Source organism: Clupea harengus, chromosome 17 (assembly GCF_900700415.2).
Source record: "Clupea harengus chromosome 17, Ch_v2.0.2, whole genome shotgun sequence".
NCBI classification, from domain to species: Eukaryota; Metazoa; Chordata; class Actinopteri; order Clupeiformes; family Clupeidae; genus Clupea; species Clupea harengus.
Window position 1 is genome coordinate 5643088 of NC_045168.1, and position 16352 is coordinate 5659439.

At 42.7% G+C, this 16352-nt stretch overlaps 1 protein-coding gene across 1 annotated transcript in view; it reads left to right on the forward strand.

The window, feature by feature from the left end:
• The window catches only part of vipr1b (vasoactive intestinal peptide receptor 1b), a 58869-nt gene that overhangs the window by 35918 nt on the left and 6599 nt on the right, over window positions 1-16352 (forward strand). The window contains exons 4-10 of the mRNA XM_012816137.3: window positions 455-558; window positions 2821-2918; window positions 8887-9022; window positions 13856-14009; window positions 14242-14302; window positions 14453-14525; window positions 16223-16314. Of these exons, the coding sequence (XP_012671591.2) occupies window positions 455-558; window positions 2821-2918; window positions 8887-9022; window positions 13856-14009; window positions 14242-14302; window positions 14453-14525; window positions 16223-16314 (718 nt within the window). The remainder of the gene's footprint in view (window positions 1-454; window positions 559-2820; window positions 2919-8886; window positions 9023-13855; window positions 14010-14241; window positions 14303-14452; window positions 14526-16222; window positions 16315-16352) is intronic.

Below are 16352 nucleotides of genomic sequence, written 5' to 3' on the forward strand. Positions count from 1 at the left end.
CCCCACTGCCTGCCTCATGCTGACCTGGGAAATATTATTCGCCATTCCTCTCTTTATAATTCACTGTCAGGGTTTCTGTGCAGGACGGTGGCCTGTAAGGGTCACCTAGGAAAAAAGCGTCCCCACATGGAGTCACCTTGCCTGTGGGGCCCCTTTCCAATGTCTCCTCTACGGACAGCAGTCATTTATTTAGAGAATAAACAGTGGCAGCCGTGCAAGGAGGGCTGAGACACATCTACAGTCCTATGGTGCGAGTCGACAGAAGAATCCACATTTAATTATCTGTACACCCTTTGCCTCTTCACCTCACATGGTGCTGCCTGGACTCTCAATTATAGTACAATGTGGGAAATGAAATCAACAGGTGTTTTGTTGTTGTTATTGTAGTAACCCATTTGTTTGCATTTGGTGTTGGCAGAGGGCTAACCTTAGCTTGTTTTTTTATGTTGCCCAGGTAACCTCTCGAAGACCTGCACTGCTGACGGTTGGACGGAGATGCACCCCATGACTATTGCCGTGAACTGTGGCTACAACATGAACAGCACAAATGAGGATGATGTATGCATGCTTTTTTATTTGTTTGTTTTGTTTGTTTATTATTTGTTTGTTTTCTCTTTCTGTCTGTGTTCCTTATTTCCAGTTTTTTTTGTTTGTTTCCTCAACAACTTTCCTTCTTCCTTCCTTCCCTTTCGTTCCTTCTTTCATTCTGCCTTTCTCTCTTGCTCTTCATCTTTCTTTCTTTCGTTTATCCTTCTCCCTCTTACTTTCTTTCTTGAACCAATTTCTCAAAGTGTGTGTCCACCTCCCCTGCCCTTCTGGCGTAACAATACTATTGAACACTCTGGGCCGGCATATGCACAAAAAAAAAGCTATGGCACCTGAATCGAATGAATGCATGAATTTGATTTTTTTCCCCGGCACTTCTGCCTGAAAATCACCCATGTCATTGCCAAAGTCGTTGCTTGTATATTCTCCGTCTCATTTCAACCAGCCTGGCTGTCAAGCAGTCCGCTCCGCCAAAATGACTCAACCGACCATCCCCAAGGGCCTGATCAGAATGCTGAATGCAAAGGCACCATAACTCTCTCCATCTCTCCTCCAAGAGAAATCAATCAAAGGGATTAATGCCCAGCTCCCATGAGGTCTCCCATGAAATAGGGCACTATTTGATTTAATAAAGACAGTGGGAATTTCATAAAGATATAAGAAATGAGTTATCCACAGTTCTTAAGCACTTGATTGGTTTTAAACTTTTATTGAAGAAAATGATAAGTGGACTGGTAGTGCATTCCTTTAATACAGCTTCATATGTGATCCATTAGGGATGTGGAACTGTAGAAAAATAGACATAAATGCATAACAATGAGCAAATAAGGAGGTGAAGCAACTGGAATCCAACACAACCGTAGAGGCAAAAGGACCATAAATATGATTAGAACCCTGAAATAAAATAGGAACGATAGTAATGTGGAGAAATAATGGAGACACAAAAATAAGCAATAAATAAATATTTGAAGGGCAAAAACTGGCAATTAAACCAAATGGCCAAACTATAGGTCCATATTTAGCCACAACATTTCTTAATAGGTGCCTTGATTCATATAAAAGATGAATATATTTGCTATGACAGTCGAGGCTGAAATACACCCAGTCCTGGTATGGGCTGGGGGAAAAAAGAATAGCCATAACAAGGTGGTAAAAGCTTTTCCAGCATGGACCTCCAGCTGCGTAACAGTGTGCAGCTCATTTATATGACAAGTAGCTAATCCAGAAGGGACGTGCAAATGTTGGGTCTTTAAAAGGAATTTGATGTCGAGGGTGACAACCCATCAGGAAGTGATTTGGGTGGCTTAAGTTGGCTTTTAATCACGGAGTGTACAGAGTGGTAGGTGGTCCTGAAATGACATGTCCACTTATTACTTTGGCTGAAACTTTTGTGCTTTTGTAAATGTGTCTGAAGTCATGTGTTTAGGAAGTCCGATACTTGTACTTGACATGCTTGACATGACGGGCTGGTGTGCAAATGGTTCTGTGCAATAGTAACTATTAGTGACTAGTGAATAATTATTGGCTATGAAAGAGTGTAGTTGCGTACAGGTTTGTTCATCGCGTCATTGACCTGTCGTCATCAGAGATTGTGCTTGATTGGAAAATGGCCTTCTCTGGATGTGGCGGTGAATAATGATTTCACCCGTTAGTGTCCTGCTGAGAGGCTGGGTTATTTTAATCAATTGAGCCTTTTCAGATTGTTTCAGATGAGAATGGAAGCTCTACAATCGCCCTTTAGAGATTGAAAGTAATATTTTAACCTTTTCAAGGACACAAGTATACTTTTAATCATAGTGTTTCTTTTGAGTAGATGGATTTACAGCGATTCTTAGGCTTAATGCTCCACTAATCACAAAATCCAACAAAAACTGTTCTTCAAAAAAGAAACTTTTCGAAAAGAAACCTTGTATTGGACTTCTAATAACTAATTTGTCTCCTTCCGGCTGACAAATTTCATCCCCATTATAAACTGTTGATGAAATGGCCGCCAGTGTATATTCAGGTTAATTCAAATGCATAATTAATAGACTAGCTTCACCCTGGATCTGTCTTTGCTCTGAGTGCGTTGGCATTTGCATTGAAGAGACATGAAAACCCTGGTTAAGGCGTCGGATCCTTTGATAACTGCTCAGTTTCAGGCGCTGGTTTGTTCATCCGTTCGTGGCCGGTTCCTAGCTGTGTAAACACTGCCTTTGAATGAGAACTTCTTTGGTTTGGAATAAAGTTAATTTATGTCATTTTCTTTTCTAATGTTTGTTTTTTATCTCACAGGACTCATTCTTCCGGTCGGTGAAGATTGGCTACACCATCGGTCACAGCTTGTCTCTGATCTCCCTGACCACTGCTATAATAATACTGTGTATCTTTAGGTAAGACTACTCCTTATTTTATTCAGTGTTGGTTAATTATGCATTAATCATTTTGTACTGCGGATACAGACAATATCCAGTGTGTTATCATTAGGATGTAATGTTAAAATGGAAGCAGGGGTCTGTCCATTAATTTCTTCATCTATTGGAGCATGGCTTAGTGACAAAGACCCATCTTGTTTTAAAATCAATCTCTTAACCCAGATGCAGTGGGGTCCGTAACAAATCCAATCTGTTGCTCTTCGGGGGTGCATTTCATGAAAACATCGCTGTGCAATAGCCCTCATGAAATGAGAGAGACTATCATTTTGAATACTCTCTCTCTTGCTCTAAGTTATCATGGTTGTTGCAAAACAGCGCTTTCCAGGAATGCACACCAGGTAGGGCAGAGAGTCACTCAACCCAGCCATCACTCAAGTGTACACAGTATTCAGTAATACACATAAAATATCAACTCCTACAAAGGTTTGTGGCATTTGGCAACAAAAAAAATCGCCTCATTAGATTTCTGGTCAGAACGCCTGAATGAGCCGTAGTAATTACACATTTATGTAATGAAGCCCCCCTGAAGAGATGGTCCAGAAATAAATCTGACTGAACATCTTGCTCTCAGGGAAGCGGTTGAGACAAACAGATCCACAGGCTTCCCCAAGGATATGTTTGATTAGGTAATTGGTAATGTGAACTGAACTCTAAATCTCCGCTAAGGGACCCTATTTCATTGGTCTGAATGAATCAGAGACTTGGAGATTTCGACTAATTTGGCAACTTGCATTGACTGAATATAGATGAGGTACGCTAATGGCTTTTATGGAGTTCTGATTGACATGGCATTCTGATTTCTGATTTACATCTGTAGGGAAATGTTTTGCCACCAAGGAAAAATCCATTTTGGTTTTAGCTTGGGTTTTACCTGGAAATGTATTAAGGTATGACTCTAAAGATTGAATAGTGTCATTTAGACAGCACTTTGACATCACAAGTGAATGATGGCAGTTTTCACCATTAGAATTACAAGCTAATGTCACAGATGAGTGGCCTCACATCATCACTGACTGATCCCTCACCAATGAGGTCTTCATTTGAAATGCATTAGGATTCCGGAACCAGAAATAGGTATTTCTCTGAATGCCGGAACCAGAACACACATTGTAATAGTCTCACTGCAGACCGATCTCACTCAGTTCTGCGCTGGGTTGCACCAGTTGAAGTTCCATGCCTAGTTCGAATGTAAATGGCTATCTTATATAAATGTCAGGCATATGAAATGTATCAGGGTAGCTATATTCTCCGATGAGAAGAGTGAAATATTGGGCCGATTACACACCTGTATTGCACTTGAACAGTGTTTGAACCCTGTTTGTATTCTTTGAAAACCTCATAGGCCTAGTAGATCTAATATCGAACAGCCTTCATAAATGTGAACATAATGTCACCGTGATGAGCTACCACAGATTTCATGAACATTGCTAGTGTTACCCTGCTTAACATTATTCACTTAACTTCCCAAGACACCCATCTTATCACTGCTGATAGGATTCAGTACAGTGGTGCTGTAAACCAATAGCTGTAATGTTGTACATTTTTTTATGTTATTTGATTCCGCACAATCAAGCAATTACTGTGGAAGGGCATTACTGAGGTTGAATCCCAACATACACTATTAACACGCGGAGTACGTACCTGTCAACGTTAGGCTTCGAAAATAAGGGTGATGTCCCGCCCCCAAAATGAGAGAGATTTTTCCGCACGTACACACACACACACACACACACACACACACACACACACACACACACACACACACACACACACACACACACAAACACTTACATGCAACCCTTGCTGTTAGCAAAATAAGTATTTGACCTGATATTGACATGCTGTGTCTAGTGTGTAGGCCTAGTCTATAAAGGACAATATTAAAATGGGAGGACAGCAGGAGTGTTAACAGGTCTGATGCAGTATGGGGAGCTGCAAGATGTTTCCTATATAGTCAGACAGTGATATTGATTGGTTGTCCATGGTGATGTAACTTAACTAGCAGTAGTGCAACCGAAAAATAATGGATCACTAGTTTAAAACTATTAAGTTTCACTTTACACCCACATGTACAATCAAACTTACGCTCAACCCACTGCAGAATTCTATTCCATAAATACATATCTCGAAAAATAGCTTTTGTCGGACTCCCTGTTGCCATCCACATAAACTGTGGAACTTTCCATAGACACCTTCTCATATCTAATCAACCAACACTGTAAATGACCAGCTATTTAAGGTTCTAAATATTTACACAGCATAAGCCAGCCTGCAGTCGCATATTTAAAAATGGCCATCACCTACCAGAGATAATGGCACAGGCAGTGTTCACAACACTCGAACACTAACACACCCCAGGGCACAATAGCTGTGAAGTCCCAGTGGGATTTTCTTTGGATGGAGCGAATGACTGTGTGGTGGGTGTAGAGGAACAGTAGCTGCCATGCCGACATATTTGCAGAGGTAAGTCAGTGAGTAGAATGAGTAGAGAGAGAGAGAGAGAGAGAGAGAGGAAGGAGAAGAGAAGGGAGAGAGCGAAAGAGAAAGAGATAGAGAGAGAAAGAGAGAGAGAGAGAGGGAAGAGAGAGAGAAGTGTCTGTCTCGTCTTAAGGAGTGACGGGGGCAGTTCATCTGTACTCGTCCTGTGAGACAGTTATCTTAATCCAGTCTGTTATCCCAAGAGTTAGAGGGCCAGCTGCCCAAGCCTTGAGCTGAAGCACCAAGTGCTCAGTGAAGCGTCTGTCATCTGGCGGTCCTTAAAGTCGAGGCATTCAGCGACTGCTGCATCGCTTGGAGGAAGGAGGCGTAGGAGAATAACCTTGCTAGTCTATTCTAGAGGAATGCTCGAAAAAGGCAAAAGCATTTGAGTCGAAAGCAGACACCATGTAAGCGCTGATGGCCACAGTAAAATCAATGACGGGTCTGAACGCTCAAAAGCACTTTACCTCTGTGCGTCACACAGAACAACACAGATGACTTATCTGCTCCTGCCAGTATCCTCCAGCCTTTAGGATAAGTCTGGGTCACATTGATCCCAAAGCCACCCTAACCACACCAACCAAAAATGAGTCTCCATGGGTTCACATGGAGTACATGAACTACATCTAAAGGTTCTGTATTTCTCCCCTTGCCCACACAAAGCCCTTTGTTTAATACAAATATACTTTATGATGAAAGATATATATATATATATATATATATATATATATGATGACTGTGATGAAAGATATATCCAGAAGAGCTGTTCACAATTGATCCGTGCTGTGAAGCCTTAATATAGTTTTGTGGTTGCACAGACTCTGCAGAGGTCTACATGGAGAAATGTAAATGCTTCCTCTGTGAGGACAAGCAAAAGAAAAGCCTTAATGCAATTTATCTGCCACCATGCTTCCTGAAGTGTAAAGAGAAAAAGAATATGTTCAGGATCACCATAAGCATCTAGTTTAACATAACAGACTACTCAACCAGATCTCTGTTGGTCATTTTGTTTCAGTCTGACTAATTGTCTGGTTCTCGGAATGGTTGATGACGAAGATTCATAAGAACTCCAAGGTTGTCTCCTCTCCTCTGAGTCATCTTGGGGGCAGCGGAAGCGCTTTATCACGAAAGGGCTGAATAATCGGAACATAAGCGAGTCTCTCTTGAGTGGCATAAATTTCGCAGACTCTGTGGTTGCACGCAGCGTGAAGTACTTTTCGTTGCAGTGGACAGAATGTTTGGCCCACCCCCATGGAACCCTGTGGCACATGCATGTTATGGAGGCCATTTAAATGTTGACTCTCGTAGTCGGCTTCACAGCATGTCCTCAGTGTGGAGGATGACACTGATAATAAGCGAGTTTTCTTTTTTGTGTCTGTGATGAATTGAATTTAGTGGATTTGGAAGAACATCCCAGCTGATGTTCACAGGCTTTGCTGCACATTGTATTTGCAATCAGTGACATCAGGGAAATTAAGTCTGTCTTGTGGTGAGTCACTGAGGAAAATTAAGTCAAATACTTTGGGTAGCTCCTAAATGGAATTATATTAAACAATTAAGTCAAGTTCCATAACACTCATTCATCATTCTCAGAATATTACAACGCTGGACTTGAACACATTAATCAAACAACGATATTGAATGACCTAACAACTTAAGAACATTTTGGCAATCGATGCACAACTGACATGAAAATGTCATTTTTCAAGGAATATCTCTGAGAGGCTGAACGCTTGTTTGAATGAGCATAGTTATCACGGAGAGGAAAAGTGACTTGTCTTCCCACAAGTTGCCAAATGCTGATTTATTGCACTCGACTTGCTGTTTGAATCTGACTTAGTTCAGTGACTCCTTTTTATGTTTGCGTCCTGAGGACGCCTGCCTACTCGATTCTCAATCAGACACAGTAGCTCTCTTGAATATGCTCAAATCTAGACACACAGGGCTGCAGGAATGCATAGCTGCATGGAGACAGAATGAGATCATCAAGACTGTTTCCTAAAATACAAAGCAATGAAGAAATGTTTTATGAACGAGTCTCTGCTGGACTCAGGAGCCTATTAGGAATGTATCTGGTGTCTGTTCTGCTGGTAATATACCGCATGTTCTTCCTGTGGTTTTCGTTCAAGTGCATGCGAAAATAACAGCATGCGCAGTAGTGACTTCAATATGAAACCAGCATGGGTCCTTATTGTTGTCTCTTCTGTTGCCCCAGAGGAAATTGGTCTCGTTTAGCTCTCTTTAATACCTAATCATGTAGGCCTACCTTGCGTGCTGTGTACATTTTGAATGGACCATTGACGTCCCGAAGCCACTGACTTTAATGCGTTCCCATACCAAATGGCCGTGTCCTCACTAACGCCAACGAAATAGAATTACGCTGGGTTCTGGCAGTTTGTCAGAGGGTAAGTGGATGGCTGTCATGGCTCTCAGAACACTGTGCTCCATTTAACCCACGGACACCCACAAGCTGGTGTTTAAACAAGCACAGCCCCACTTGTTTTTGTGTGAGCAGGGGGTTGGATAGATAGATGATGCTATCTGTGTGGTTTTCTGGCCAGCGTTTACTGGACAGTGACAGTCACAACTGGACGGGCACAACAAGTGAGCAAATCAGATCGCATCTCCAGACACATAACACCGTGTTCCCAATCGTCTCTGTTTTCTTGCCAATGGCATTGACTGACCAGGGGTGTGCAATTTTTTTATTTTTTTATTCGTCACATTCAATATCAATCTGTAAAATGTACGGATCGTACTTTTAGGCTAATATGCATTTCTTTCAAGGTTTTCAGTTTCAGTTTTTACTACACCCATGAGTGCCTCAAATAAAAAGATTGCGGTGTTCAAGCCTTTGGTCTTCTCTTTAGTAGTTTTCACAGTTTGATTCCCGTGACTCTGCATTTGTGAATGTGTGTTAATGGATCAATATTGATTCGTAATCGAATCCAATTAAATCAGATTGATTGATTCGAATCATGTGCTTGTGAATCATTTTCAAGTCAAATCAGGACATCTGTGCCAATACCAAGCACTAGCATTGAACCAATGCTTGTGTTCAAACAAAATCGCTCACTCATGGGTAAATTAGGTTTTTTGAAATCCTTCCAACTTGTATAGCTATTGGAAATCCACTGGGGCACTAGGATACGAACGAAGACTTAGGGAAGGGACGAAGGGATTTAATTTGTTCTGTAATTATTCGTGATTTTGCTCATTCATTTTGAGTCGAGAATGTGATTAGTATCCAGGAGGTTTCTTATCCGTCTGTTGTGTATATGCAAGACTGCATGCCTGTGTGTGTGTGTCTGTATTTATGTCCATGTGTGAACATGTTTGTCTTTGTGTGTGTGTGTGTGTGTGTGTGTGTGTGTGTGTGTGTGTGTGCGTTCATGCAGGTTTGCGCATGTCTGTTAAGACTCATCAAAGGTACCATTCTTTCCTCCAGGAAGCTCCACTGCACCAGGAACTACATCCACATCCACCTCTTCATGTCCTTCATTTTCAAGGCCATCTCCGTCTTCATCAAGGATGTGGTCCTCTACACCCAAGATGACGACTACAACTGCACCTCCAACGGCTCCGTAAGTCTTCTCTGATTGGTGGAGAGACACACTGTGCTGAGGGTCATGACCTGTCTAGGTATTCCACTGAGATCCACCATGAGAAGATTAACCATTCTGAGTGTTTGGGAAAAGTGCTTGTATTCCTTTCAGTGACATAATTGAGACTTGATAGCTGTTGTTATCTCTGGGAAATTATGTTTTCTTCTTAATGGTATTACAGATGTATTTTGTCTCTGCGCATACAGAGCTCATTCCAGATATGTGTTTGAGTCTTTAAAACAGCAGCTGCTGGAGGAGAAAAGTGTCCTGCATATTTGATGAATTGTCCACTCTTGTAATGTTCTATTAATCATTCCCGCAGAATTGGCCAAATGAACGTGTTGCTGTTGCTCGTTTTGTCTGGAGGCTAGCTCAACTTCTGTTCAAAAGCATAATGTCACATTTCATCGCTGAGTACACACTAACTAAATGTAAGGAGAGGGCCCCAACTGCCCGGGGATGTGTGTGTGTGTGTGTGTGTGTGTGTGTGTGTGTGTGTGTGTGTGTGTGTGTGTGTGTGTGTGTGTGTGTGTGTGTAGTGTTTATGTCTTCTGATGGGGAGGTGTCCTAGGGGGAGTGGAACCAGCTGTTTCTGTGTTGGTGATGGGAAACCATGGACCACCCTGACAGCAACACACACACACACACACACACACACACACACACACACACACACACACACACACACACACACACACACACACACACACACACACACACACACACACACACACACATACACACACACACACTCTCACACACACACACACATACACGTGCGCCAGCTAGTTCATACTCACACCTTAGCATGCACATACACACTCATGCACATGCACAACGCACAAACACACACACATACACAATGTAATACAAGCAGCAATATACCATAGATAACCCTCTGGCTGTGTATACTCACCCTTCAAACCCATGGTCTGGGTTTCATCATGTTGTAGTTCAACAGAAGATAGTGAGGGAAAGGACTGCCATAATATCCACAGGCTGCTGATTCTCCTCAGTCATTCATCTAGATGTTTGCAGGGCCTGTGGACTAGGTAGCACTTCACATGAAAAATACTTCAGCATTATTGGGCAAACTTATTTTTATATTATTTTTTATAATAAATAAAAAACTATGTGTTCATTAGTGCATAGAGATATTCATACAATGTCTTTTGATATTCAGAAATCAAATCCAACATAATAATCTAGTGTAGCAATTATTTAAACTATCATGTCCAATTTCAGTTGTTGTATCATGAAAAGACTGAAAATGACAACAAAATCGAAAAGGAAATATAAGATTTATCATAAATCACACCAATGACTGTGATAGTTGTCGGTGTACCTGTGTACTGACCTATGAACTAAAAAAAACTAGTTCAGTATCAAATCTGATACATTATGTTCAGCCAAGGACAGCCATGGATCTCTCAGTTCAGCCCTTGAGTTCAGGGAGGAGCAGCGCCTCATCATAAACCAATGCATTAGCCAGCGCTCTGAAGCATCCACACATATTAAGCACATGATAGAACCCAACTGAAAACTCTGTCTCTCATGGAGTGAGGAAGTGTGTGTGTGTGTGTGTGTCAGACCCCTGCCCGCTGCCCCCCTCCCCTCCCACACACACACACCTACCTCCAGAAAGCTTTTAATCCATTTCGCTAGCCGCGCTGTCGCACTGGAGCATTTTTCTGCCTGGGCTCTCCGCAAGCAATTTTGGATGATTTGTACACATTATAAAACTACAGGTCCATTCTCCCTCTGCCAAGCACCTATGCAATCCTTTGGTGGGCAGAAAAAAAGAATAAATCACTTCCTATTTTTTCTGATCTTTGCTGTTTTCCTTTTTTTGTGAAGAAAGAAACAGGTGTGCAGTGTCTTGATCAGGGCTATGAGAAATGACTTATTAAAACGACTCAGAAAGGGCCTAATACAATGCTTCAGTCAAACACAGGGCCTTTTAGATCACACACCTTTGGATGTGTTGACTTGTAAAGGTGTATTTATTTGTTTATTTATTTTTTGTGAGTGAACTGAGTTTTGTTTTTAAAAGGAACATCAAGAACTTTTCTCCCTTGGGTGCAGGTCGTCTCAACTCTCTTCTGACGGAAAAAGTTTCAGTTTAATCAATTAATCATGCCACAGCTGGCACAGCTCCTGACATGGCACTTAAACCACAAAGTGTGTGTATGTGCGTGTGTCTCTGTCTGTCTCTATGTGTAAGTGTATGTGTATGTATGTGTATGTGTTTTTGTCTGTCTATGTGTGTGTGTCTCTGTCTGTCTCTGTGTGTGTGTGTGTGTGTGTGTGTGTGTGTATGGGTATATTTAGTTCTGTCTGTGCATTTTTAAGCGTTGCATTTTTAGTGTTGTGTGTGTGTGTGTCTGTGTCTGTGTCTGTGTGTCTGTGTGTATCTTTGTGTATTTCATTCGGTCAGTCGCTCTCTTTCTATCTGTGTGTGTGTGTGTGTGTGTGTGTGTGTGTTCTCAGTCTGTTTTTGTCCCCCTGTCCTCTGTCGTCTCTCATCTCCCACTTGAGTGACTTTGTCTCAGAGTTGGTTTGTTGTTTAGACTCGTATCACCCTGCTGTCTGACCACCCGAGCTCTCAGCGCCGACCCATCCCAACCTCACACCCCAAACAATCCCCCCCCCCCCCCACCCCCAACCACCCATGTGCTCCCCCTCACCACTCCACCGAAGGGGAATGGCCAGCATTTAGGCTTATTAACAGCCCCCCATGAGGAATCCTCATTTAGACCAGGATGAGTGGCTAATGATGGGCCTGGATTGACTTCTGAGCCACTCTGATGCCCTTGAGATATTGTTATAATGATGTTCCAAAACTGTCCACCCCCTCAACCCCCCCCCCCCCCCCCCCCCAGTCAATGTGGTAGACTGTAGAGAAATATCCGGAGATGACATTTGAATTCATTATGTTCTTGTTCTCATCACTGACCACTAAGGACAAGATGTACTTACTTTTGTCACACCCACTTAAAACAGAGAGAGAGAGAGAGAGAGAGAGAGAGAGAAAGAGAGAGAAAATATCAACAAATTTGCTCTAAAACATCAAATTCAATTTTGGTGACTTTTGGTGACTGTGGAAACAGAGCTTTCTAAATGCAGCCAAGCAGAATGGACATGATCTTGTTATCTTGCATGTTTGTGTTCCTACCCACCGGCCACTCCAAAGACACACACACACACACACACAAGGTTACAGCCACCTTCTTCTCTCTCATACCCTACACACCAAATCAGTCACCCATCAACACGAAAACATCAAAGCACCCCAAAATCACCCCTTTACCTTCAGATGGCGAAAATTAAGTTATTTTATATTCTGCTCCTGTGTTGGTTAACTTCTGTTACTGTTTGTTAGTGGTGTGGACACTGACACAGCCTGTATTGTTTACTGTGCCTTTAAAAAGGGACGACACACTTAGCCTTAAATTATGTTTTTGTTTATAACAGTATGGTGATGTTTCAGTGGAAGTGTTTACTGTACTTTTAAAGAGGGATTACACACTAATGTACACACCGATGCGCAGGTTGGCAACTTAGATAGTAGCCTCCGCCATCGGTGTATGAATGGGAAGATGTCTGAGGCATTAACATGTAAAGCGCTTTCAGTGCTCAATGAGTAGCAATCCATTACTAAGCAGGCATGAAGTCTAAAATGATGTTAATGTTTACATCAGTACGGTGATGTTTCAGTGGAAGTGATAATGTCTGTGTCATGGTCATGGTCACGCTCCTGCTCAGCTGGGACAACCAGGGTCAATTTTCAGGGAGCACAAACACACACACGCACACGCACACGCGCACACACACACACACACACACACACACACACACACACACGGGAAATGAATCCCTTACCTACACTGTGAGTTGATCTGGGTAAAATTGTGTGTTGAATGAGTGTGACTTTCATCTTATGCTTTACAGTACATTGCTTATATAACATGTATGATAGGCACATTATATAGCTGGCGTAGCTGGCAGCAGTTGATTGTGAAGCGGATCTTGGCCCCATTTGGCGTGGTTCTGGTGGATATGACCATGCCTTTGGTGGCGCTGGGTCCAATCAGTCAGGGTTCAGAATGAGATTTTCATTTGTGGTGAAAAGGGATATAACTCAGCACAAACATTTCCATATACAAACATGCAAAATGTGTGAGAACAAACTGTCTCGTGTGTGTGTGTGTGTGTGTGTGTGAGAGAGAGAGACATAGAAAGACAGGGAGAACGTGTGATAACCATGACTGTCTAACCTCCATTATGTTTTCAGTGCCGTTCAGATTTCATTAATGTATGTCACATGGCCTTGGCAGAGGTGATGAGTATGTCTGTAATTGCTCTCTTGATTTGAATTTGAGCGCTCTTTGATGATTTTTTTGCCATCAATGATGAACTGAGAGGACAGATATTTGATACGAGTTTCAGGGAAATTTGAATCACATACAGCTGAATTGAGCACCATTTACATCACACAGAGTGTCATCTCTCCTCCTATCTTCTTCTAGTGCAGGAAGTAATGTCTGCCTTTCAGCCTGCAAAAACTACTGACAGGCACAGGGCAATTACTCCGGGAGCTCAAACACTATGGTGGGTACGGTGGGACAAACATGTTTTTCATCAAAGGAGGATGCGAGCTCTTGCATGATCCCATAGTTCAAATGGTAGAGGAAGATTACGGGTTTGACATCCTGGAAACACACACACTGATTAAAATGTTTATCTGTGTACACGTGTATAAACACAACTGAGTAACTCTAAATGTCTCGACTGTTTGTGTTGATCCTGCAGGTGGGTTGTAAGGTAGTGATGGTCTTCTTCCAGTACTGCATCATGGCCAGCTTTTTCTGGCTTCTAGTAGAGGGACTCTACCTCCACGCGTTACTGGCTGTCTCCTTCTTCTCCGAGAGGAAGTACTTCTGGTGTTTCATCCTGATCGGCTGGGGTAGGCATCAAAGCTTTTTTGGATTGTGTTTTCTTTTCTTCTTCTTTTTTTTTAGGGGATGGGGGTTATAGCTGGGATATGATTCAGGAACTTTCTCTCAACGTGGGAAATGATACTTGCTGACTGGGTCTAGTTAGATTCCTATCCATGCCGCCTCAGAATCTGGTGGCTCGGTTTCCTGTGGTGATATTGATGAGAAGGTTGTTGTTCCTTTCATCTTGTGTATTTATAGGTGGTCCAATGATTTTCAGCGCTGCCTGGGGCATTGCCAAGGCCTACTTTGATGACAAAGGGTAAGATAAACGCACAGAAAGCAATCTTTCTCTCCCCTAGCTCTTGGGAGAAATATCAAATATCACATCACATCAAAACACACATACCTTACATCAGCAAACTTTGGGTGGTTCTCGGGGTCTGCGGTAACGTAACATGTTTTTTAACAGATGCTGGGACATCATTGAGAACACCGACCCGTACTGGTGGATAATTAAAACACCTATATTGGCATCGATACTGGTAAGCTTCCCTGGCGCCGGCTGTGAGCAAGATTGACCCGTTTGACGGAAATACACAATATGTATGGCTGACATGATAGCACTCATTTTGGCGGATTGAGCCGAGGTGGTCCATTACAAATTCTGTCAGTCATGGTTGCCGTGGAGAATAAATCAATCACCATGACCTATGCAGGTGTCGACAGCGCTCCCCTGTGGCCAGGGGGCCTGCTTTAATTTGAATGGCTGTAATTGGGTTTCACGCTTCCTTACCACAAGTACAAAACAGACTAAAGGAGCATGATTGCTTTTGCAGTGGTCCTCCATCACAATGAAGATTCATTAGCATAAGTTTCTGATTTATTCAGTGTTAATGGAACAATATTATCTTTACCTTTTTGATAGTGCTCAAAATTCTAAAAAGTAGCTTTACTATAACATCCAAATGCAACACTGTGAAATATGATATGCATCAAAATGGTGGTTTTTTTTTTTTCAAAAGACAGAAGATACAGCCAAATTAATTCTGACCCGGGTCAAGTGCTGGTATATTAGTGAGTCCCTTGAGTGGCAGGCAACTTATGACTCACTGGCCCTGAAAGGCCTGTCAGATTGAGATTGTGTTTTGGTAGACCCTCTCTCTCTTTCTCCCTCTCTCGCTCTCTCACACTCTCTACCACCCGGGGATGAGCACACACATGAAATATCAATGATGGGCGATGGTGTGAAATAAGACTTTCACAGCCACTCACTCTACCCATGTCAATCACCTCTGAGAGGATGGGGGATGGTAGGTGGTGGGTGGGTGGGTGGGGGCAGGAGTGGGAAGCTGTATAGGGTCAAGGAAGGGAAATGTGGGAGAAAATGAAATGTGCAGAACAGGAGCCAGGCTGAGGGGGCAACAGAGAAAATACGACGGGAGACAGTTTGATGAGCCTTTCCTGGAGGAGAAGGCGTGGGCCCTGATCTGGCCCTGATCTGGATCTGATCTGGCTCTGATCTGGCTCTGATCTGGCTCTGATCTTTCTCTGATCTGGCCCTGATCTGGCTCTGATCTGGCTCTGATCTTTCTCTGATCTGGCTCTGATCTGGCTCTGATCTGGCTCTAATCTGGCTCTGATCTGGCTCTGATCTGGCTCTGATCTGGCCCTGGTCTGGCCCTGATCTGCGCCAGTACTGGGCCAGTACTGGACCACATCTGGGCCACATCTGGCTCCACAATGCAGTGCTTGCTGGACAGTGTCAGTTCAGTGATAGTGTGGGTTCATGCTTCAGTGACAGTGCGAGGTGCTGGGGACATCAGCATGAGGACAAGCCTGGCAGGGCTTGGGGTTATTTATCTGCACAGTAAACAAGACTCTTTTGGAAAGAGTGGCAGTGTTTGGGATGGTTTATCAGTCCTAGTCACAGAGTAAACCCATTTCTTCCCCCCGAGAGCAATGAACCACACTACTGAAAGACCTGACTTTATTTCTAACTCAAATACATTAGTGTAGTGTTGTGCCAAATCCTTATCAACCCCTTTTGAAATGTTCAAAACCACCGCAGGCAGGCATCAGTTGAAGAAGACGACCTGTTAAACCAAACCAAATAATTGGCCAATTGTTAAACCAAACCAAATAATTGGCCAATCGTACAGTCAGGTCATGTGTGTTGACACAGCGATGCACTTGCTTGATGTCTACAAAACTTGTAAACGCTGTCTCTCTTTGCCTTTAGATGAACTTCATCCTATTCATCGACATCATTCGAATACTGCGACAGAAGATCAACTGTCCGGACATTGGAAGAAACGAATCCAATCAGTATTTGTGAGTACTCACGATCCTCGATGAACAGACATATAATT